The sequence below is a fragment of the Montipora foliosa genome, chromosome 2, assembly GCF_036669935.1.
Source record: "Montipora foliosa isolate CH-2021 chromosome 2, ASM3666993v2, whole genome shotgun sequence".
In the NCBI taxonomy this organism is placed as follows: Eukaryota; Metazoa; Cnidaria; class Anthozoa; order Scleractinia; family Acroporidae; genus Montipora; species Montipora foliosa.
This window is the reverse complement of record NC_090870.1, coordinates 2,944,977-2,970,745: the sequence shown is the minus strand read 5'-3', so window position 1 is coordinate 2,970,745 and position 25,769 is coordinate 2,944,977. Positions and strand designations below refer to the sequence as shown.

At 38.7% G+C, this 25,769-nt stretch overlaps 2 protein-coding genes across 6 annotated transcripts in view; both read left to right on the top strand.

Annotated features, from left to right (window-relative positions):
• LOC137992064 (sodium channel protein 1 brain-like) overlaps positions 1-4,156 on the top strand; it is a 42,233-nt gene extending 38,077 nt beyond the window's left edge. For both annotated transcript variants that reach the window (XM_068837148.1, XM_068837149.1), the window contains exon 26: positions 1,344-4,156. In XM_068837148.1, coding sequence (XP_068693249.1) covers positions 1,344-2,359 — 1,016 coding nt within the window. In that variant the 3' untranslated portion in view covers positions 2,360-4,156. The remainder of the gene's footprint in view (positions 1-1,343) is intronic.
• A 2,693-nt stretch (positions 4,157-6,849) lies between these two features.
• LOC137992066 (follistatin-A-like) overlaps positions 6,850-25,769 on the top strand; it is a 23,801-nt gene continuing 4,881 nt past the window's right edge. The window contains exons 1-4 of one of the 4 annotated variants that reach the window (XM_068837152.1): positions 6,850-6,999; positions 15,355-15,475; positions 22,329-22,547; positions 25,394-25,612. In XM_068837152.1, coding sequence (XP_068693253.1) covers positions 15,412-15,475; positions 22,329-22,547; positions 25,394-25,612 — 502 coding nt within the window. In that variant the 5' untranslated portion in view covers positions 6,850-6,999; positions 15,355-15,411. Of the gene's footprint in view, positions 7,000-12,735; positions 13,270-15,152; positions 15,282-15,354; positions 15,476-18,980; positions 19,127-22,328; positions 22,548-25,393; positions 25,613-25,769 lie in introns of those variants that run through there. The other 3 variants (XM_068837154.1, XM_068837153.1, XM_068837151.1) reach the window with 3 other exon arrangements.

The window sequence follows — 25,769 nt, the reverse complement described above, 5'->3', positions numbered from 1 at the left end:
TATTTAAAATTTTTATATAGGTAATTAAAGCCATTAAAAGCGGAAAATTAGTGTATTTTTGTAATCCACAGATAGGAGTGATGAAGGTGATTATATAAGGTACATATTGGACCAATGCTAGCGGTCTTTTAATATCAATCCATGAAAGGCATGAAAGACAACAGAGAGTTTTCATCTGATTTGAAAGAGCGGCTAGCACTCATTTTAATAACTAAAAAACTGAGTGTCAAACACAAGGATGAAAAGTAGAATAAGAGCCTACAAAGCAGTTAGATTCCGTCCACCCTTTCACTCCTGGCAAATTTGTAAGATCGGTCGCCGACTTAAATGTCAGCTTCAAAAGTGGAACTAATCACAGGTTTTTTAACAGCTTTGTTGGCTTAATAGCCTCTTTGCACCTAAGCATTTTAACGGAAATGTTCATCCAGGATGTGTCGTCAAGTGCTTTTTCCTACAGATACCGTACTCTAAACATTTTTTTTCGTGTGTGGGAGAAATCTCTTCCCTAGCTCACCGCAATGTTTTCACTGTATTGCCTAATCGACGCACAACACTGGTCAATAAATACGATTATTTAAACAAAATGACCGCCGTATGAAGTAAGACACCTGAGAACCGTTCAGCGCTACAGCTCATATCGAGTTGTAACACTTCGTGTTGAACATGAAAACGATAATAAATAAAAATGAGTAAACACCAATGGACAACTGAAATCATCAGTACGTATCACACCGTATGTTTGGTAAAAAAAACTTTTCTATTCTATCTATAAGAGAAGCTTTCCGTTGCACCGAGAAGCTATTTCATAACGAATAGTCGTTTGCTGATCCTGATATTTTTCTTGTTTTTTTTTTGTTTTGTTTTTTTGATGCAATGCCATTAGTTACTTGAAATGCAAATAGTGATTTGTTGCTCATGATCTTTCCATTACTCAAAAAAACAATGATACAATATATTTTTCCTGAATGTCCTGTAAGTTCGTTTCAGTTTGATTCGCGTTTGGGAATAGGCAGCTCATGTGGGCCTTTTTTCAATACAAGAACTATCTCCTTATTAAACGCCCTATCATAATAAACATTTTCACGTTAGTAATCTTGTCTTCAAAGCCAATAACGACACTGAATCGCATATTCTGATTGGAAAATTCAATAGTATTCCAAAATTGCCATTTTCTATCGGTTAACATTTGCATATGACCTTTTATTTTATGTCGTTGTCTGAAAGGGTTTCAGCACTTTTTTAGGGTCCAGCATACACTGAAGTCTCAGATAAATGATCTTATTTTTGCTGTTTCAGTTGGCTTTAGATTGTTTTTCTTACAGAATTTTTCTGTTTATTCTCAGGAATCATTATGGAACATCTTGACTATAAGTTTATTGTCACACCAAGCTTATTCCGCGTTGCCCGTGTCTTTAGAATTGGCAGATTGCTGCGGTTTTATAAAGGTGCCCGCGGGATTCGCCGCCTTCTTTTCGCTCTTGTTATTTCTCTGCCAGCATTGTTCAATATTGGTGCCTTATTGTTTCTTGTTATGTTCATTTACGCCATCATTGGAATGTCTTCATTTGGTTATGTGAAAAAGACAGGAGCGCTGGATGATGTAGTGAATTTTGAGACGTTCGGGAACAGTATGTTATTGTTATTTCGACTTTCAACCTCAGCGGGGTGGAACGATGTTCTGGAGCCACTATTGATTCAACCACCGGACTGCGACCAGCATTACCAGGGACAACCCAACGGGAACTGTGGGACACCATGGCTTGCGACCGTGTACTCTATCTCTTTTATACTTCTAACCTTCTTGATCATCATCAACATGTATATAGCCATTATTTTGGAAAACCTCAGCCAAGCACATCAGCAGGATGAAGTTGGAATTACAGATGATGATCTGGAAATGTTTTATTCGCTTTGGGAGCGCTATGATCCAGACGCAACTCAATACATTTTTTATTCTCAGTTGTCTGACTTTGTCGACAATCTCGAACCACCGTTAAGAATTCCTCAGCCTAATAAATTTGCATGCATTCATTTGAATATTCCTATAAAGAAAGGAGATAAAATTCATTGCTTCGATGTCATGCAAGCTTTGGTCAGAAGAGTTATTGGTGAAATTGAGGAGGACGAATCGGTTGCTTTTACTTTAATGAAATCTAGAATGGAACATCACTTCATCAGTGCGTTCCCAAAACGCGCGAAGACGCAAACGGAAAGCACGACTTTAAAAAGGATTCAAGAAATTCGCGCAGCCACAATAATCCAGCGATCGTACAGACAATATCGCTTCCAGTTAGAGCTGAGAAAATTCAGATTAAAAAAAAGCCAGCCAGTGCAAAACGACGCATATTCTTCTATATAGGAGAGGGTGCCCACAAGGGTTTTCAGATAACGGTCCAAGAAAACAGGGAAGCCTAAAGACCGAGTCATGTGACAAAAAAATGTTACGATCCGCAATGACAGAATGTCCTAACGCACTTACATGTACTGGTCAATATAAGTTAAGTTCAGCTTATGACGCTTAATGTGTTTTGGATTATTCAAGCCCAGTTATAGGAGAGCTAAAGATGAATTTTTGACCTTTCAATCATTTACATTTGACTTTTGTAATAAGCTGCGCTGTGCTATCTAACCCTAAGCTGATGTAAACTGCACTTGCTGCGTGCCAAAGGCACCCCAGACAGTGACGTTAACTTAAAATTATCACTGTAATTGTAATTCACGGCCAGCGAGTCATTCGAGCGAAGACGCGAAGCTGATGAGACAGCAGAACATCGAGCCGTGCGAGGTTTGCTGGTAGGCAGAACCAAGAGATGGCTGCAAAAATGTAATGTATTTGCGATTTGAACCAATCAGAAAGCGTATATTATAGGGAGCCAATCAGAATATATGTCCGGTTAGGTCATTTCACCATTGCTCAACTGCAAAACGAACGCACGTGAACCAAGTGAGAGACATGGAGGGTTCTTGATAAGATTTGCTTCGAAAGAGACTTGGTTTTTGCTTTTCATTCCTTTAGTTTTGTGTATTTAACTGTGAATAATCTTTATAGAGGGAGTGGTTATTTCAAGTAATTGTATTTGGTATCAAAAAATCGAGAGAAGATCGAATATCGAACCAGTGTGTCCACTTGTCCACAGACTGAACTCAAAGACAGTGCAATAGGGAGTTCAGTTAAGATTTTACGACGGCGATGGCAACAACAACGCCACAAAACAATGATATCATTGATTCAAAGAGCATAAATAATAGTGCTGCAGGAATTTAGGACGGATTTTTGCGGTACTCCGCAAAAGGACGACGTGGAATTACCAAATTTGAGCTTTTGACGACAAAGTGAGCATGCAACAGAGAATCTTTCATTCTCTATTTTCACTTTGTAACTGCTCGTACCAATTTATTTTGAGGACACTTCGCCCAAATTGAAAGAAGTGAACGAGAAAGAATAACCGCGAAAGAATTACGATAAAGCAAAGTGATATTTCGTGGTGACATTTTCGTTGAAGTCGCCGTCGTAGATCTTAAGATCCCTAATAGCTCGGCCAGCGTGCCAGAACGAATACTTCACTCGACCAGCTAGGTTAGCATGCCATTTGTCGAACGGTTTATCAGTTACGAAATTTGAAGCGAGTAATTCACAGCTTTTACTCACTGAAACAGCGTGTTTATTCGTCAACAAAACGAACGAAGGCTATCAAAGATCAAAGTTCACTCGGCCAGTATTTTATTGTTTGTAATATAGATGTGGCATGCAACATCATGTGATTATCATTTCCAAACCCTGCTGAGCCGTAATTTCTCCTCGTTGGCACTTTATTGCACTGGTAGGTATATCTAATTTAAATGAAAAGTCTCAACTACTTAACACTACTCCTTCAGTTAGAAGAATACTTTTTACCCTTTTTCATAGGTTTCTATTTTCCTTATTTTCTACACAAAAATTCGCAAACATTTAACAGAATCCTTTCTTTTGTATTGAGAAAATAACGTTTCATTTGCTTTAGTGTTGAAAATTATCATTTATTAAGTCGAAAATATCACGAAGTATATTTTTAAATGATGCAATTGACGCTGCCTTTCAGCTTTTTATGTAAAAAGAAAACTGACAAAGTGTGGATTGAAAACAGTGAATAAAAAATTGTTGCAAACATGGTTTTTCATCTTTCCATACCGATTAGTGCTTATTTTGAGGTGATCGAAAAGCTGTTAACCCTTTCAGCCCCGTGGGGTTCCCCATTGACGAGTGAAATCGTCTGGCGTTAGACAGAGTAAAATCTATAAGTGGCACTATTGGGAGTGAAAGGGTTAATTAAGATTGCAGTGTAAGACGGGCAGATGATGCAAATAGAGCGGATCAATTCGCATCCCCAAGGCTCAAACGCCGCTCAAACTACAGCGCGTGTGTTACAATATTATGTGGTGCACAAAAGATCAATACCAGATGAATACCAAGGGTACGTCTTCCAGTTTTGTCGAGCACCGTCTCCGGGTGCAAGTGTGTGTTTTTTTGAAATCATGTTTGGTTCGCTGAGCGTCTATTTGTGATTCGTCACAAAGTTTGTTGAGCCAGCGCCCCAGTTACTAGTGCAGTTGACGTCGTTGTCTCAAGATAGGGACCTAAAGACCAAACACATCATCTCAAAATGTTCATTTGAGTAATAGTACTTTATCATGACTTTGTCATGAAATGAGCCTTCTATGTCGGGCGGATTTAGGGTTAAGCCCAACCCCCACAACACAAACACCAAGGTTTTTGTTTTATTTTAATTTGATGGTCAGAAGTTTTCTTAATAATAGTTTTCGTAGAATGGCTTTGTTCATGTTTATGAACAAATGATAATTATTTTATTTTCTAGTTCGAGTTTCGCAAAAATGTGGTAACAATAAAGTTGTGGGCGGTTTGACAGCATAACTTGTCAGCTTTCTCTTTATCTCTTCTATTGCGCGTCGCAAAAACATCTCGCATTTCTTAGGTTTGACTTAATAGGATATTGCTCAAAGAAAACGTATGCAGCAGATTTGCTGTCATTTTTCATAACATGCTGGAAACTACTAGCTGGACACTTTGGGTAAAGCGATATCGAAGTTAAGGATCTTAATTAATCACGAAAAGTAATATTGTTTCAAGTAGCCGCCGCCGAGTACTTTAGTGGTTCTAAATGTGCAAGGAAAGTGGAATTAGGTTTTAGCTGTTGAAACATAAAATCCGTGTTTCACTAGTCTCGGCTGTAAAAGCGTTTTGCGCGAATAAGTGCCAGAATAATCAACTAAATGGTTCTAAAAGAAAACAGGTTTTCCACAATCAAGGCTGTTTCCATCTTTCTATAGCATTAAATTGCAGATCCTCTTAAAGTAATGAAAAGGGTAAAAGTTGACTTTGACCTTTGATGAATTTCACTAACAAAAGTACCCAATAAGTCTAAATCTAGCGTTAATTTATCAACAATACCAAGAAAATCAAATTGATTCGATCCGGTTAGCCCAATACTTCGGATGAAGATTGCAATGCGCTTTCTTCTCAGAAAACTCCCTCATCCTTATATCTCCGCCTCACTTTGAATCTTCCATTTTCTTTCATTATCATAGCCGGAAACATTTCCTCATCCATGTGATACAAAGCTAAGACCTTGTTCAAGGCGGCTGTTAGTTAGGAGGAGTGGGTGCACAGTTAAACTAATTGTAGGAAAAACAATGACCTGTTTACGATCTGCCAAATGCAACACTGCCAACTGATTAATGTATTATGGAAAGAAATTTTCATCTGAAGTATGAACAGATTGGATTATATTCTTTGTAACTAAGAGTTGTCCTATTTACAATTTTGGTAAATAGGAGAATGATGATCCCTTTTATCGCTAATTCCCTCGGTGGAAAATAGCTTTCGCGGATCAGTTAGGATTGTTTGAATCGCTTCAACTCCATTACAGGAAATAAGAACTTGATTAATGGTCGCTGAAATGCCCGAGTTGCGTGCCTTCCCCTTTGAAAGAGGCGGAAAATTAAATATACTCAGTGCAGATCGACTTCAAGTGGGAAGAATACCAAAGTAAGGGAGTCAAGGGGACTGTCCTTGTGCGCTTGTATGAGCGAGTAATAGCGTGTACAACAGGAATAGTTAGACAGTCTAAATATTCCAATCGTTTAGCCTAAGTGGTTCTATATTGGTCTGGTGGAATTTAAAAGAAGAACGTGCTCTTAAGGTTAATATCGAGGCTGTGAAAAATTTCAAGATTGTTCCGGGAAAACATATTTTTTTCAAAAAATCCCACACGGAGCACGACCTCGTGAAAAACATATTAGCGCGCGCATCGCAAATAAAACTTTGCTAAACAACTACTCCCATGTTTATTTGCACGGTTCCTAAAATAAGAGTCAGACCCTCTAAAACACTCGTTTGTTTTGATGGGAGGCGATGATAGATGGCTTGTGAGATATTTACTTTCTTAATCAAATAATCTTGTGTTCCTTAACCTTGCACGATTTGTGCAATCTAATGTCGTGCGGACTTTCCCATCAGCTCGTGCACGCATGGCCTGTTCTAAAACTGATCAAACTGAATTTCCATTGCCTGAATTGCAAATGCTATACAAGGGAAAATAATCATTTTATGTAATCTTTACTTTACCAATCCAGCCTAACAAAATTTGAATAAATGTTGACTAAGAATTGTTGTGCCAGGAGCGGTCTCTTTAATGATGAATTTTTTCCTGAGAATACAATTCCTAAGAACGCCACTCAAAGCACTTGAAAAATTATGTCGGCAGTTTCAGACGTTGAATGACGTTAATTGCTCCAGTTATTGCCCCCTTTTGTGCTTTCCAGACGAAAGATATTTTAGGTATGTTTTCTGACGTCAGCTTTAATACTCAGTAAAAGCGTACTACTCTCTCTTGGCGCCCGTCATCAGAACTCAACCCTCGTGTCTCAGGGTTGCCAAGCATTTTTGTCGATAGCAAAGGCAAAGCCACAGTTAAACTACGCAAACTGAAGTCCCTTTCATCGGTAAGTACGCCATTTTAAAGTAAAACTCCGGCATTCGGACTTCTGCTTGTCTTTAAAAGTTTCGCGAGATCTTTTGTATGAACTGTATAGAAGAGCTTCAAAACTGATCGCCAAATTTGCAATTTTACTTGCATTAAGTCTTAAAGATAGTTTTTCCTTTCAGCCGTTAAAAAAGGTTTCCGACCTACGCGATTAGAGACCATACACGCTTTAAGCCAGTGAATAACGTTTTTCTATAAGCCATTCACCTTTTTCTTCAAATGTACAACCCAACACCACATTTACAAACGTTCGTGTCGGGACATGCAAATGGGCCTCTCGCGATTTATTATCGGAATTTTTTTTAACTGTAACATTCTAATGCCTTAAAAAAATTTCAAGTCTTATTTATATGTAAATATTTCAACTTCTCATGGGAAAACAAGCGGCAAAAGTTTAGTCTACGCCTTATCTTACTTTGTGTCTTTTGATACAGTGACAGACAGACTGATTCTCCCCGAAGGCAGGATGCTATGTTTATACAATGTTTGTTTTTCTGGTTTGAGTCTGTTTACTTCACGGTTCATTTTCCAATATTTGCTATTAGTCGGTTTCTTTTTTAAAGAGAAGAAAGTATTCAATACGATCTTAAATAAAGAATGTTTGTTTGCATTAGATTTTATCCAGTTATCCGAGCAATGCGAACTTTAAAAAGCAAGGTTACCAACAAATTGTTTTAATTGTTAAGTCGAAAATAACTTGACCTCTTCGTGAAATTGTATTTTTTGGGGGGGAATTTTCAAGTCAAGATTAGTTTAGTCAAGTTTGTTAATCATTCAAACAGTGCAAAAGCGCTAATAAGAAACAGGGGTGTTATTCACCTGCCGCGTGAGCCGGGAAACGCCCGTGACCTAAAGCCACGATCCCAATAAATACATACAACAACACAGCTGTAAACAACACAACAGTTGGTTTGCATCTCTTAAGGCATCCACACACTTGTCCTCTCAACAAGAGTCAACGACGCAAATATCATATGAATGAGTGATCTTTATAATTAGTTGCGGGAGATCTACCTCATTCAACTATATGCGTTTCAATACACACCTTGTTTAGACTAAAAAATTTTCTTCCAAATATTTTTCATAGCAAAGAGGGCATCGGGCGAAATTAGCTTTGGTATTACTTATATTTTTCTCATCACACCAGTAGTTGTCGACCAGATGTGAAGTATTGGGATTGTTTTGTTGGGAGGAACCTCTTCCAACCCGAAGCACACTACTAGTATTCCTGATATGGGTTGTCAGCCTTCGACCGAGCAAATGCCCGGTCAAGTTAAGCGTTACCTTCTCGTACCACCGTGTCTTGTAAGTAAAACTTTCCATTGAGCCCCACGTTATCGTCCCAATTTATAATCCTTCTAACAAAGTGTGCAATGACTTTCATGGTCTCAAATTCTTCATAAGGACAATTTCAAAGAAAATGTCATCCTTCAGAACGCTTTGATTGCCATCGGCCCATTAATCATACTAATAAAGTTTCCTAAAGTTCCGTGACCGAACATTTATGAATCAACTCTGGACCAGTGTCAAAACAAGTGCCGTAGCCAGTATGAGGCAAACCGAGGCACTTGCCTCAGTCATTTTTTCGTCAATTTTTAAAATAAAGCGTGATTCCAGTGTTTCTCTTTAAAGTGCCCCTGACCCCCAAATATTCTTTTTGCTAAAATGAATCTTTGCACCTGTTTGAAACGCATTTGCGGCCATTTTTTCCTTTTTATAACTAATCCTTCCTTTTTATAGCCTTCAAAACTTGCGAAAAACTGGGCATCTTATGTTCACGACCGAGTCAGAAGGGGAGTCGGTCTATTCCTGATTTGACGTCACAATCCACGTACTTTGCATGCATGTTTACAAAGAGTAATGTAAATCAGTTTGTGACGTCAAAGCAGGACATTGCCTCAATCATATTTTTTTTTCTGGCTACGGCCCTGAAAACTATTTTCCTAAGGTAACAAATTCCCACCCACCTTCCCCCCCCCGAGGAGCCTTTCAGCCACCTGGCCACTCAAAGTAGTGCCTTGTATGCAGCTAGCGAAATACTATATAACGAGGACACTAACAAAGTGTACTAAACAGAGATCTAATTGTAAGTGGCAAAATAATAGTTCCTTGAGATTTCGTTCTAAATTGCGCAATCAGTATTTGTGTTGTTTTTCAACTACATTGACCTTTAAGATCATTGTCGGCAAGACCTGGAGCCTGCCATCCTTCCAAGACGTGCTAAGACGACCTAAGACGAAAAAGTTCGTCTAAAAGTGATGCAATTAAACAAGGAAAAGTCAAGTGAACAGCGTATAATTTCCTTCTTTTAATTAATACAAGGAAATACTAAAGAGATATCAGTTGTGTTGAGAAGCAATTCGAGTGCTCGTAGCAGTAATCGTCTGGTGAACACTTGTAAAGAGAAAAAGCGTTTTAGTATTTTCCGCATTTTTTCAGGATTTCTGATGGCAAAAATGTTCAATTCTTTTAGGCCACTTGTGCTCAATATCAGTTTATTGTCTTCTCCGTTACCTGATCTCTAACTACAGCTCTTCACCGCGGAAGTTTAATTAAGGAGCTGACGTTTTTAACTGATTTATTCTTATTAACGGCACATGAATGCTCCAAAGCAAATTAAAAACACTGACGTCAATGAATCTTCTCGGAACAGAAAGTCCAATATTTTTTCATAATGATTTTCATCAAAGCATTTTCTTTTCCGATCACTGCTATCGGATCGAAGAGAACAAAGGCACTGTGCTGTAAATTGTTGCACTGATTTTGAAGAGTATTACCGTAATAGAAGGTGTTTCGCGATAGTGGAAGTTGGAATGATTCGCACCTATTTCGTAAGAATTCTTCATTAGAGTTGTAAACTGAAGACTTACATCTTTTACAATGGCGGCAAGAAGGAAAGATCCATTCAAAACTCTCAGAAATGGCAAGAAATAATGTGGAACGTTAACTTCAAATACACTTTAGTCACTTTCTGAAAAACTAATAAATGTCCCCATTTATTACATCCATTTAGAAATCACTGGTGATCCTTGCAATCTGATTGGCTCTCAGCAGTGCGATTTATTCCCAAATCGCACCATTTCCCCAGCCAATGAGAAAAGAACTCTAAAACAAAAAAAACAATATTTCAAGGCTTGTTTACGGAAAAAGAAACGACAAGAAATCCATTGTGTGGCGAATTTTGCAACTTTTGTTCCCAACTGGATCAACAAAATATTGGTACTGACTAAAATCATGTATTTTAGTGATGAATTAATTATTCTGTGATTTCTAAATGGATGTAATAAAGTGGTAATTGAACTTCATGTCGTGCAATTTTGGTCTGAAATCATACTTGTGATTTCAAATTGAACTTCTGAAATAACTCTGCGCTCGTTCGATTTTGAAATCACACGTATGATTTCAGACCAAATTGCACTCCACTCAGTTCAATTATCATTATTAATCACTCGCTGAAAAACTGTCCCCATTAAACCGGCCACACTTAGTATTTTACTCTGTCTAACGCCATAAGATTTTACTCGTCAATGGCGAACCCCCTGGGAGTCAATGGGTTAATAGGGACTGGTGAGTACTTCCAATGAATGAGGGGTACACGAGGCGTTTCCTGTATATACAGGCATGCGTGTGTGTTAAGCTTCACTTGAGGTTGACCAACCTCAATATCGCTTTTTTTGTCGTCCACTCGCCTTGTCATAAGGTTGCATCAATATTGTCCAGACACAAAAGCACAACTGTAACTTAGTGCAGATAAGCACCTGTGACGATAGCTGTCAGTATAGCTCCTCTTAATTAAAGTCAAGTCATCCATACTCACACCCTAAAGTGCAAGTGTAGCATTAAAAGCGCTACTATGAAGTAAAGCCTCTTAGTTCCCCGAACTGAATATAAGATTCGTTCCACTCAGTATTTAAAAAAATAAGCTACTACATCCATTAGTAAAGAAAAACAGTCAGGATTTGTGCGTTATCTTCTTTTAATCATGAAAGAAGTGTGACGCAATTTCACTGGCAGGAATAAGCTCAAGCATCTTTACTATCATAGGACAAAAAATTATGCGACTCGGAAACTTACAATGGAAGAAATGAACATATCTCTCGGATATCAACTGGATCTGAACATTCTTAGCAGTTTGATTTTTGTCAAATTAAGATTTCATAATTTCGTGTTTTATATCCATGCCAGCTCATCATCTAGCCGGGCGACCTGGGATTAAAATCCTTGATCTTAAAAAAACTTTATCACTGGCGCGATTATCATTAATAACCATTCGTGTCGCGTTCTCAAGCAAAAGCACACTCTTTCAAAATAGAACATACTTCATATTTTCCACAAGTGTAGACTGATTTGTTATCAGTGCAGTCCTGTAAAAAACATGAAGCTGTAACATCAGTCCACGTTCAAACACACATTTGTCTTTTAACCAGATTTCCATGATTGCGCAAGCTCATCAAAAGGAGCTCGTGGTAACATTTATGCCAGTGTGGTCTTTTTATCATCTTTGACTGAACTTCAAACCTAAAATTAAATGTTCCTGATCAAATGAACGTCGCATAGTTTTTTGAAGCTTTGTTTTTAATTTGCTTTACCGAAATATAAATGGTATAGTTAATTTTACATAGTGTCGACCCAAAACTCTTTTGATTGCATGCTTTATCAAAGACAACAAGAAAAAATCGCACCAAGAAAGCATATTGTCAAAGTTTCCACATTTAGTCCACTTAGCTTTCAAACAGCTCACTGCAAAAAAAACAGCTTTACTTGTCCTCAATAACAATGGCTAATTCACTAACAGAGCTGCTAGACAGTTATCTGATCCAATGTCTTATCTCTCTTTCATTTCCCTTGTTACTAAGCCAACAAACAACATTTAATAGATGAAACTGTAGCCTCCCACGCAGACGTTCTTTAGGCTTCGTCACGCGTTCCTCTCCGACGTGTGGGAGGCTAATGAAACTGCCGCGATATCAATATATCTTGTAAGGTATCCGACTGCAAGTATTGCCAGCTCAACTAGTGCGTTTCAAGTTCCCTGCCAACAATGCCTGATTCACAGTGTTCACATTGCTCGAATACTCAGACTTACTTCAATTAAAACTGAGCTTAGCTGGGTCATGATTGTATCACCTCTGACGGATTACATTTCAGTATTCCTTGTGAAATCGGGTTCCTTTCAGCCCAAATTACCGAAATTAGGTGCAAATTCGTCTTTGTGCGGCTTGATCAAAATAATTCGGGGTGAGCAGGGGTGAGCAGGTTTTATACCTGTTTTATTCTGAAATAGACTTTCACGTATTTTTAAAAACAAACGTGCGATTTCTAACTTAAACCACTAAAATAGGTCATGTTCCCACTGTGAAAAATAAACAAGATATTTCACTACGAACCTCACAGACTGAAATTTCGAGTGGGGTTTATTCTGCGAATATTACCATCAAAATATCCTAACAGGTAGGTTTTGCGTCCCCTCCCTGTAAAAAAAACAACACAAGGAAGGAAGGAGAGAAACTGTAATTAACGCTCTCTAAGTTTATTACAAGTGCAATTTCCTGTTTGCAGTCTGTAGTAGTCGATCTCCCATCGTCATAAAATAAACCCAGACACATAAGATAAACCGTTTCAAATGTCGGAAGACCTGCTGTGAAATGGACACTGGCGATCCGGTAACCATTCGCAAAACAGTTTCAGCTACAAAAAGTTGGGGCACCCAAGGATAATCTTCGGTGAAATATGTATTCGAGAGAGCCAACTGAACTGTTATAAGAATTTCGGTTCTAGGTTGCCAAACAGCTATAGATTTCTTTACTAAAACATCACCTGGAAGATTCGCAACCAGGGAAAAGTAGTTTCTTCCGTTTTCGGAAGGGGTATTTTTGCAATTTTTAGTTAAAAAGGTTACCTATCAGTTTCGGATAAGAAAAGGGTTCGCTTGGAAGTTCTTAGAAGGCAACCTTCAGCTAGCAATTTTTGAAATGAAGATTTCATTCTCTAAAATTATCGGACACTTCAATTTTCAGCTATCTAAGATATCCAAACAGATCAAATTATTCTAGGTGTTAAAACATCTCTTTAGACAGTCTTTGTACATTACAAGGAGCCTAGAAATGTCTCTCAAAGGCTTCTGGCTTACTGTGCTCGTCGGGTGCCCTTGAAAGACGACTCTTTTACAAGCGGTCTCAGAGATCCAGTGACCTTGGACAGACACCTCTTGCATCATTTATCAAGCCAGGTTTGATTAATTTCAGTTAAGACTAGTTTCCCTTTGACATGCTTTTGCTGCAAGAGACCCATTATTTCAGGAATTTTTTTAAACTTCCATCAATATGCCAAGATTTCCAAATCTAGCCTCCCCGAATTTGAAATTTCCTGTCTCAACAATCGGGGCAGTGTGGAGCTTAGCAAACTTTTACGTATAACAGCCATAAAATTAGAAGGAAAAAAACCCACTCAGATCAACCTATACACACAGACAACTGCGTTCACTGATTGAGAAGACTATGAGCAAAATTACTGATCATGCAAAAATCATCATGCAGTTGATTTTCCATTGTTCATGCGCTCTTTCTCTCACGCATGAGTACTCTTGTTTACAACATTTTAGCAGGTTAAAAGGCGGTGCCGATGAAACGATAAGAAGAAATGCGATAAGGTGAAGCTGGAATATCTAAGTTCCGAGAAATTTACCGATTGTTGTTGCGGTTAATATTTGCGATCTATCGTGGGCGCCCAACGTAATTCGAGCCGACTTCCGTCTGAGCTTGTGGATTGTTTGCTATAATTTTTTCTTCTGTTTTTTTTAAATGGTACTCCGGCCTAACATCGCAACGACTACCTTGCCTTTGAACCACCAACTCCCCGCCCCACCACCTACCCTGACAGTCTAAAGATATCGTTTCTTTTTAAGACTGATTACAATTTGTGGATATGTACGCGCTGTGATTCATCGTTCCCGTTTGGCTGGTTTCGCGCTGAAACAACAGTTTAATCAAAGTCCATGGACAACTTTAACTGCACTAACACGCACTGACGTAAATACGGGACTGGCAAAGCTCTGATCAGTAATTAGAACCTTGCGTAATCTACGGAAATTCCTACTCTTGACTATCAGTCAGATCTGCGGTGTTAATAGCTGTCTACTAGGTTTTTTGAATGGGGCAATTGTCATCAAGGATAACATCGACGCCAAATCTGGAAACGGCATTGTCAAAGATAAGAGATACATTCCAACGAAGAAAATTCAACTATTGCAGACAAAACAGATGGAGATACCCGACATCAAAATAAAAGTGTCGGCACGAAAGAATCGATAGTGTGTGCATGGGGTAAGCTAGAGATAACTGAGTCCAGTTGGGCGGAAATAAAAACTACCATATTTGGAGTTTTTACTTGAAACTTAAATGGATTAAGTATCTCAGTTGTTGGTGTAAAAGATATTGGCTATTATGACCATTTACTTAGCTTTCGTGAGAACAAAATACTGTATTTTCAAACTATATCGCATATAAGAAGAAAGGTCAGTTGACAAGGTTAGCACATTGTCTTTTTTAAGTATGTACTGTAGCTCAGTAAATAACAATAAACATTTTAGTCTGGTGGAGAAGATTCCATTGCACCGAAACCTTCGACCACACCCACAGAAGATTGAACACCTGCTGTATAATTTATGCAAGCTGTAATGGGCCCTTTTCTGAGCACAATATCGGTTTTCTATAACTTCGATATAAAAGCTTCAAAACGTTACGTTACAAGAACCCAGCTAATTCCGTTTCCAGCTCAAAACACACCTTACCCTTTCTTCTTCCCCTTGTATACTGTATTTACAGACGATCAGTTTTCAATTCGACCCTAATTCCGAAAATTAGCAGGATTACTGAGACAGTAGGAACATGTAGTTTAAGGCAATGTGGATGAACATTTAATATTGGAGAGCAGAATTACGAAAAGTCATTATACTTATTATACGCATATAAACCTACCATCAAGTTAACATGCGAACTTCAGTCTTGAAAAATGAATTGCAGGGAAGTACTTTTTATTCGAAAGGGACAATTGCCTACACCAATACTGGTTGCATGGCTCGGCGCATGAAATTACCTCTCCGGCGATGTGTCGATATAGCTGGATTAAGAGGCCGCCCGAGCTCGGATTTCATTACTGGTTTAACGAATTATCATCATTTTTGCACAACAAAAATGCACCACAAAAACAACGACAACGAAAAACTCCAACAACAACGATTTGGTTAGCACTTTCATGTACCCAAATGGCTTAACACTTCTGGTACAAATGTAACTCTAATTTACTCTTTTTACAGATAAAGGAGATAATACAGTACAAGAGAGAACATTAGACTGCATGATTTCAGTTGAAGATGATGACGCCGCCAGCTTTCCTTATCTTCACTTGTGCTATTGTATTACGTTGTGCTGTGCAAGGTTAGTTCAAAATGCTTATTGCCTAGCTGGTAAGAGCACTGTGCGTCACTAACTGCTAAGGAAGATTGCAAGAATTTTGAAAATAGCAACTGAGAAACTTTCGTCAAATGGCTGATGATTCTAAGTAACATTTCCCGGCTTTAAAAATCCACCCATACATTTATGATTAAAACTCTTAGTAATGACATCAGCCTTAAAATTATGAAACAAAATTGTTATTTTCCCTGTGATTCATGTTGAGATACATATTTTTTTGGGTGAGATGTTTTTATTTTGGGATAAATTCACTGAGAGATGCTTTGCGGCAAACCTCTGGGAAAGATTTTTGAATTTCACGAAACACGCACAATTCATTGCACAGGCATAACTAACATTTTGCTCACGCTTTAAAAACTGAAGCGTTGAGTTGAGATAAGATGTGGATGGGAAGTTTGTAACGCACGATAAAGGCCTAAGAATTGCCAAAGAGCAGATCTACGTTCTTGACAGCTCTCCCGAACTTTCCAAGTGTAACATTGACAGCAGAGTTGTGATAATGGAAAACGGATCGTATGGATCAAGTTTACTAACGTCGTTTTCAGCTTGCACAACAAGATTATAAACAACATGATTGCACTCAGAATTATGCCACTGTTTTAGTCGTATTTGGGGCTTTACAGACATGGATGAAAACATTCAAATGGATATCTAAATACAGGATAAAAGAATCTGTTGAATACCTTATCACAGTCTGGCACAAAAACGTCCGAAGTTTTTTTGCAATGTATCACAGTACTCACCTGGGTGATCTTTAAGATCTATTTTGTTCAATGGTATGTATGCTTTTGTCGAGAGTTTAAAGAAAATCAAAATTGATTCACTAATCTGACTGAATTGCAAAAGAAAAATGGTTTGGCTGAAATCCAATGACTTGCACTTTCATGTAATTGTCTAATAGCGGGAACATGAAAAACTCACATTTATGTAACCAATTTTTCATTCGTACTTGAAGTGGCTCATCACTTTCACCATTTTGTAATCACTCATATCATTTTCGCTTTCAATTGGTGGTTCACCCTTGTCGGAGTGTTTCATTAATCGTGATGAAAATTCACGTTAAATGGATCACGTGTACATGAGCTTGGTTGGGGTTTAAATTTTTAAATGAGATACGTCCGCTTGCTGTGCGAACAATGATATGACAAAACATGACTTGATAACAGATATTCAAGATAAGCGGAAGCTGTTGATGCGCAGTTTGTAACATGAGGAATTATCGGATTCGTGTGTGATGCCGCAAGAATTCGGAACTTTTGCCAATAACAGACCAATTCAGAAATGTTTTGAAACTTATATTTACAACATACAAAGGTAAACAAGTTGGTTTTACTCGTTATTCCTTACTTTCAGCTTACATTCAAAGATAGTCACAATTTTGCATATCCTGCTTGTTTTTGCCTTTTCTCTCGACCTGTGCAATTGCGGTTTGCACCTTGTGTTTTCTCACAGGTCTCTCGTTCCTTATTATTTATTTGTGAAACATATGTCTCACAGTAGTTTAGCGCTGTAATAACAGCAAGTTCATAATCTCTAGTTCTTGAAAATTGAACCGCTTTATCACGTCCATGCTGTCTGTGCGGGAAAAAAATGCTCTTTCGTATAATAAATCAGTTAAATGTGAAAATAGGCCAGCGACTCTATAAATCATAAATACAGTTATTCATTACGATTAAGACTACGTTAAAATCTAATTCGATCATGGCAGTCGAGAGCGTGACCAGCACCAAAACTGTTTTGTATAGTAATTCGGCCTTCGCCACACTTTGAACCGTTCAATTTCCTTGGGAATAGTACACGACTGATAGAAGAAGAATCCTTGGATTTCTGCCAACTTTTTCACTTGATTGAGGAAGGACAGACTCTTTTGAACTGAAAGAAGTGTCCATCCGAATCAAATATTCCAAAGTCACACTAACTACCTAAGGAAAATTTTTCCTTAAGTTGTGTATGAAAAGAAGGAAAACTACCTTCCATTCCACGCTCGACCAACTGAGGTCAGCAAAACGTAATGCTCGCATTTTCATAGTCTGCGGAAGGCGTAGGAAAAGATTTTCACACTTCTCTTTTACACTAGCCTTTTTGTATAGTCTTTCACAGTAGCTTTTTCGTATAGTTTTGCCAATCCACGACAAAACACTGGAAAAGCGTACCAGCAGTCATGTGTTGTAGTCCGCCATCTTGCATAACGATGTCGATGTGACGCTTCACGCCGGGTTAACCGTTTTTCAAGAAACTTCTTTTTCACCTTGGAGTTCAGTTACTCCAGAGACGCGGAATCGTTCATCAAATTAAGTGAAATTCTTTTCAAGTTCCGTTGTCGTTTTAGTTTGCATACAGGCTCCAGTGGCTTGATCGATTTGGCCAGAAGAGCACCGTTCCAGAAAGCCAAAGCCGGCCTTTTTCACTTGCGATTTCCGCGGGCAAAAGGAAGACGCATACAATGTAGATGTGGCCTTACAATTGCAAACATGAAAGAAGACTGAGCTGCTTCATTGTGAGTGAAGACCAGTGACCGAAAACTTAAATTTGAGTTAATTATGGAACTGTTAGAACTATAAGGGAAGAAAACAGTTCGAAACGTTCTGTTCAAACGAAGACCCACCGATATCGTCGAACAAAATGATGTTTCGATATGTTTCCTTCCCTTGTAGTTTTAAGAGTTCTAAAATTTCTTCGTTTAGTGAACCACCCGGTGGCAAAACTAACCCATCGCCTTTTCAAAAAGAGTTTGCTACTGTTTGAAAGCAAGACTGGAACCTCCCTTTAAACTGTCTCGACTTGAAAAAAAGAAAGAATTAATTGAAAATGCATTTGTTATATTTTACGGTTAAAAACAGAGCGTGCTTGATCGCCCCTGAGAACTTCAATAAAAAACGAATCTTCGACACATTGTCTTTCACTGTGGTCTCATCTATAAAAGTCATCTATTTCACCCATCGTCTTAACGGCCCCTTTTTGCACATTGTCAGGATTTTGGTTTATATCTGTTAAGAATCATGTTTTTCATGGTTTGCAACAGAAAAATGATGAGTAGCCGTGATTAACATTCGCCTAGTTATCAATGTTCTATGCAACCTCAAAGCCAAAGTACTGTGCTTTTGTTTGTTTCGTTGTTTACAAAGCTGTGTTTGGCAATGAGCCTGTGTCTAAGGCTTTGCCTACAAAATCAATGTTATCATGGGTTAACCGGTTTTATTTTGCATTGGCTTGAATTTTTCCACTTTTTTCAGTCTAGCATTTATTTTTCAGGACTACATGTGATTTCTTCTTAGCTTTCTTTGAACAGCTAAACAAAGGAAAAAATCGTTTCATATTAGAATTTATGTTCCACCCTACACGCGAACCCGCCCATGCTGTGAGGCGGACGCAACATTCAGCTGTCGGTCATTTCCTGTCTACCTGTCAGCTCAAGTCAGTCGGCTACCGATTGGGGTGGGTATATAAACTCATGCATTTCTTTCCCACAAAAAATACTTGCCACTTGCCGTGTGCCGTGTGCCCGACTAAGCGTTTTTGGCTTTTAACGAAGAGGCATCGATCGAATGGACTTCAAATCTGTACAGGTGTTGAAGGGGTTCCTAACAGCTGCATTGTGTGTCCAAATTGCACATGGTACGTGTACGTGTGAAATTCTTCACAATTTTCTAATTACTATATACTGTTCGGCCAAGGAACTCATGTATTTCAGGGTCTATTAACATTGCTCCTGCTATGCTCCGTCATTGCTTATCGAGCGACCGTGGAGAAGTTGGATATAGGAATTTTCGCACTCTCGGGACAGTCATGTAGCTGTTTGGTTCTTTTTAACTTTACACAAAACAAAGATCCTTAAACTTAAGCCCTGGGGAGCGTTTTCACTTTCATATTAGTATTGACAGAAAATCGCCCATATCCTCAGATTTTAACCTTGTAATGTGCATCCATGTACATGAAAAAAAGTTGAATTTCTCATCGATTCGTCAGGCTTTCCAGCTATGCTAAATTTGAACCTGTTTTGAGATTAATAAAACACAATTCCAATCGGTAGAAGCAAGCGAAACCAATGTACAACCGTCCATTTTTTGGTGTTGTGGACTCTAACTGATGATTTAACACTTGGGGAGGGGGGGGGGGAGGGGGGGGGGGGGGGTTGGGTCACGAAAAATGAAAGCGCATCATCTCATCTTGGCTGCGCATTACTTTTAATGGTTTTTAAATGTTTAGCATACATTCAACCCATCAAAAGTATGACATATACGTAATGGCTCCTGATAGAACAAGCCAGATCGGTTAGAGGGGGTGTGTCGCGTGGTCCGTGGTTCATAGACATTACTTTAACTGTTCTTTATCCTTCAAAGTAGTTTAATCCTTGTATTTGAGTCCTGTAAGCTCATACATACTGAATTATATTTAGGGTGATTCAGAGTGAATCACATTGTATTTACGAAGGCATCCACATTCTTAGCATTTCTGAGAGCAGTGCGACTATGGCTGCATTTAAGTGATTTTAAGGAACCAATCGAGTCTTTTACAAAACGGTTCATAAAGGAATGTTAAAAGAAAGACAAATCACCGCTTGAAATTAATCCAAAGTATTTCTACATCAAGGTAAGACAACAATAAAGGGCCAGGAAGCTCCTACCTCGTATTTCAAATGTTACACAAAACTAAAGTTTTAAACGGGTGTCGGAAAAGAAACACCGGAAAAGCGGCTCGGCTTTCATTAAATTTTAGCTAAAATCTACATCTTGAAAAATGTCCTGAATAGGAAGTAAAGAAAACAATTACGACTTCAAGACAAATTTGTGGCGCAGACAACGAAAGTTTTCGTGGAATCACCACTCTGATGTAAAGCAACGATGAAACTCTTTAACGGTGAAATTATATCTTAAGCCTCTTCTAGTCTGTGTGGTCGGCGTTTGGTTGAGAGAACGCAAAATGGAAGATTTAGCTCAAAGGAATTGGGACACGCGCCCTTCAGCTTTCAAAGAAAATCTGGAGATGACCTGGGAAAAAATTGTTTGTGCCTCGCTTTTTTTTACGTAAAATAAGTGACGAGGAAGTGATCATCAAAGATCATTACAATCAAGTGAAAATGTAGCCTGCGAATGCAGACGTATTTCCGGCGGTCGTTTCTCTCCCCCGAAAAGTAACAGGAGAGAAACGACCGCCGGAAATACGTCTGCGTTCGCAGGCTAGTGAAAATGACACCGCAACAATCAGTCTTTTTTCTTTGTTTTGGGCAATATTACGTTTCACAACATGCCATAAAAAACTAAGGAGACTGAGGTTGGACCTTTAAAGTTAAAAAGAAAACCAACGGGAAAATTATGAAATCACAAAACTTTTCGTTGCACCGCAATGGCGGGAGGCTAGTTCAGTTAGTGCTTATGTTATTATAAAATAAAAAGTCCTAGTTTTTTTTTTACTCCATCATGATCATTATCACGTTCGTCAAAGAATTAATTCGATGATGACCAATTTTGCCAATTTTTTTGAGCTTCAAAGCCCTCGAAGAGTACGTAATTCGTGTGGTATCAAACTTAGCCCATCATCAAATCTTTACCTTCACCATGGCCGGAACTACGTGTATCGGGTTATATTTTGTCTACCGATGTAATATTTTTCCCGGATGCTTATTGACAACAAAGAGGATTAATTAGGTTGATACAGAAAATTGTGACCATTTAAGGAGAAAGGATTACAGTTTGTTTTTTTTGCCATCTCAAGGCCAATTTAGCTTCGCATTGCATACACAGCCGTTTACTCTAGCATTTGATATCAAAGAGAGAGCTCGCAAAAGCGTCCTCTTGCAACATCAAACTGAAGGCCAATTGTTAATTAAGGCTTCTAAAGGAATTTTTTTCGCGGTATAAGATTTTCTCTGAATAAAGAGGAAAACTTTAGAAAATAAATTGTAGACAAGCCTTATGTCATTCATTTATGAGGTTCAATTGTGCGTGCTAGAGGAGAACAAGTCAGCGGAAACAAAGAAATGGTGCCATACTTCGAAGCTCCTCACGGTATCTCAAATCCAGCCAAAATACATTTCTGTGATTGGCACGGTATTAGCATGATGTTTAAATTATGGCCGTGCCACAGTCGTGTCGCACGGCAGAGCTTGTCGAACTTATTTGCCCTGCCGAACCAAACTCAAAACTTTGATTCAGACGTCGCACTTCTGCCGTACTTTTCTCGAACTTCAAGAATTAATTTCGGCAAGGCATGAGTACGAACGGTCAGTGTAAAACGCAGACTGCAGATTGCAGACCGGGGGTAAAATGCAGCTAAAATGCAGACTGAGGTTATAATTTAACTGTTGAAAAAGCCCAAACCCATTAGAAATGCTGACAGTTAAGCCTAAATATTGATTTGGTTCGGCAGAGGAATTAAGTTCGACAAGCTCTGGACCTTACCTTCAAAACTCACTGTCCCCCATTCCATTCGTCGAATCGTTTTTTAAGAAAAGGCCGATTCAGCAACAACAAGACCAGAAATATTTCAACTTTTTCGTCCGTTTTTCTTTTCAATCACCTAAAAAAAGGGAAGCGAAATGTGAGATGCCTGCATTTTTCCTACTTTACCATCGGTCAATATGGCTAGAGCTTCAGTTACAAGTTAGGTCAATTGCCGGAAAGGACACGTACTGCAAAAACAAAAATTATCAGTAAACAGTTTTTATCATCGTCGATTTGATATGATTTCAGTCCAACGCTGGGTAATTTGCTTTCCAGCGTACAGTGAGTGGGCTAGGGCATGGCAAGGCGGCTTAATTTCCCTGGGTAATTAAGATTACACTTACTTGATAATAAACTTAATTTCAACTTATTTTTAGGAGCTTCAAAGTCCTTCTGCTTTCGTCGTGAGCAATTTAGTGGAAGGAATTGCCGAGGGATACCAATCCAAGTTCAAGATAGCTTTCGTCGCACACATGCAGCCATCAATGTCTCTCAAGATTGTTGTTCGGACCCAAATGCAACATATTATACAAACGCAACGTCGCAAATAAGTATTTTACTTATTGGAGTAAATTGTTGGCCCTGCCATCCAGAAGGTGAGTCTTAAACACAGCTTTTTAAACGCAGTATTTTCTTTGATGAACTATTTTTGTGCTTACGGGCTATGCAATGTAGCCCTTAATGCACTATGTCACTGTCGTGATGTGTTAATTAAGTCAGAAAGTAAATAAGAGCACGTCACGTAAGACCCTCACGAACTGTGATGTCAGATCGACGGCCTACCTTCTCAACCTTGATCCGTGCCTTTTATTCCTCTAACGTTTCACCTTCAGAGATAACACCCTCTTCCAGGGCCAGGGCCTATATCAAAAGTTCTTCTTCACTTGCCGATAGATTGGTTGTAGACAGAGATTGTAACCTAGAATCACTCAGCAACGCGCTGAGCATTGATACTTTCACCGTCCCTCAACCATCAAATCACCGCTAATCACTTCCTCTGGAGCTTCAAATGCCACTACTGGAGTTTCTTCTTCAGCGTCTACAAAGTCTCAAACTGAGGCCTTGCTGTATTGACCGAGCGACAGTGAGGTCAATACAGACCTCTCAACCCCAAAAGACCAAGCACCTGGAGATCCGAAAAACCGTGAGATTTGGGGAAAAACCTGGAGATTTATCGACAGCGTGAAAAAGAATTAAAACCAGTTCATCAAAATAAAATTTTCATTTCTGTTTATCACTGTAAAATATTATGTGACCGTAGCAACAGAGAAATTAACGTTATTTGAAAGATTCGTCCAATAAATATTCATCGTTTTCCGCCATTTTGACGAAGTGGATGAAACATATCAGGATGCGACAAACTGGTAACGATAACTTATTTGGCATTTGTCTTCTCAATAGAACTGTGGATCTCCACATAATTGGCGCCAAAAAAACCAATTTTGCAAGGCAGAAATGAAAATATTCAAGGAAAGTGTATTCCATCGGCCTGTGAATCTTTTTACCGTGAAATCTTTTTGTCTCATCGTGAGATCGTGAGATTGCCCTAAAAACCCAGTGAGTTTCACGGCAAAACTCGACATGAACCTCAATAAGAAGGAATTTAGAGACGCAATTCATCTTAGATACGACTGGGACATCAAGCGATGATTTCAGCATTGATCATGCCATTGTCTGTCGTAAAGGGGGTTTTCGTATTCAGCACCACAATGAGCTCCGTGATTTAGAGGCTGAAATGCTAAGCATGGTTTGTCAAGACGTTCAGATTGAGCCAGTTCTACAAGACATCACTGGAGAAATTCTGAATAGGGGCGCCAATCAGGCCCCTAACGCTCGATTGGATATCCGGGCTGGCGGCTTCTGGGAGCGTTTGAATTCTGCATTCTTTGATGCCCGAGTGTGTCACCCCAATGCAGACTCATATAAAGAACTTGCTGCTGCTCAGATATACCAGATGCACGAGAACGAAAAGGGAAGGCCAATATGCCATGCAGGATAGTCCTCTTGATAGAACAAGGCACATTCACGCCCTTGGTTTTTACAACGACCGGAGGAATTGGTGAGGAATGCAAGAAATTCCATGCAAGGCTTGCAGAACAACTCGCGGTAAAGAAGGGTGAAACGTATTCAAGCACTATGAGTTGGATCAGTACAAAGAAGTCCTTCGCTATCTTGCGCTCTGCGTTACTCTGTCTGAGGGGATCAAGAAGCAGGAAGAGAACTTCTAATGTAATTGATGCAGACCTGACTCTAGAGAACACCACAGCCATGACTTTCTAACTCTGCCCAACTATTTTAGTTACCATTTAGCTTTACTTTTTATCCTCATTTTAACTTCCTAGTTTTGATATTTTAAATTTGTGATAATATTTTTAGAGTATCTCATCATAATTGTACATAGTAATTTTCCTATTACGAAGAATGGTTTTATTTTGTATATATATTTTAATTAGTATTATTATTATTACTACGAGTAATCAGTGATTATTATTATTATTATTATTATTATTATTATTATTATTATTATTATTATTATTTCCACAAACAGTTCATTGCGTGTGCGTACTTATAGATGAGGCTTATTTTAAGTCCAGCTTAACATTTTGCTGGCCAACGTTGTTGCCTCGTTCAGTCGGACAACAGTAAATGTTACAGCTTAAGGTCTCAGAGAAAATTGTACATATTGGCTTTTTGTATTTTCTGTGCTAAATAAAAAAGATATTTAACAAAATCCTCCGGCACGTCCCAGCTATTCATGTGGTATGTGAGGAGGACGCTTCTAGCCCTACTTTTAGGCCCAATTTTTCCCCCTTTAAATTTCTTCCGCAACCTGACAAACAGCCTAACTTCTGGCTCTTCCACATCGTAGAAAAAGTTCATAAAGGCCCGATATTTTCTAGGAATAGAAACGATAACTGATATTAACACCTACCATATTAATAGACGGACTCGTCCTGTCTTGTCTTGTGGAAAATTTTCGCCCCCATCTAAACTGCGTTTTTCCACAAGTCACGAAGATTCTAAATTATTTATTGACGCGCCGCTCACTCTCTTGATTACAACTAACGTGTGAAGAAGGAATCTCCGCGTCCGTCATCTCCTGGTGCGCCTAACAAGCAGAAAGTTGACAAACGTTATATACTTATAGATTATTCCGATTTTGTCTGTCGTTAATGATTTTTTCGAACCTTGCATCAAAGATTCCAAGTTGAGACAATAGCCCACTTTCGATATATTAAAATTCCTGTCCTAAACAAAAGGCATCATCTCGAGACTCTGGGGAATAAACTCATACAAATCCTTATATTTATTCCCCAGAGCCTCGAGATGATGCCTTTTGTTTAGGACTGAATTTTAATATATCGAAAGTGGGCTATTGTTTAACAATGATCGCTTAGCAACTCTGGTGTAATTACTTCATGATGAGTGTCTTTTTCAACAGAAAATCCATGTGAAAATAAAGTTTGCACTGGGGGAAAGGTTTGTATCGAGAAAGGCAAACGCAAAGGCAAATGCGTCTGTCTGGGATGCCGCGACTCTGTGAAACGAACTGTATGTGGCATAGACGGCCGCACATACGCACACGAGTGTGAACTAAAGAGAAAAGCATGTCGGGAAGGAAGATCCAACGTTGAAGTGGCATATGACGGGGAATGTAAAAGTAAGAAAGGAACGCGAGCACGTTTTATTTAAACACCAGTAACAAGTAATGATTTCAAAATACTGGCAGGCACAACTGCAGTTTTAAACATTGTACTCAATAGATAAACATACGCGAAAGCTAAAACTGAAATGCTGACATCTTGATGGCAATATCA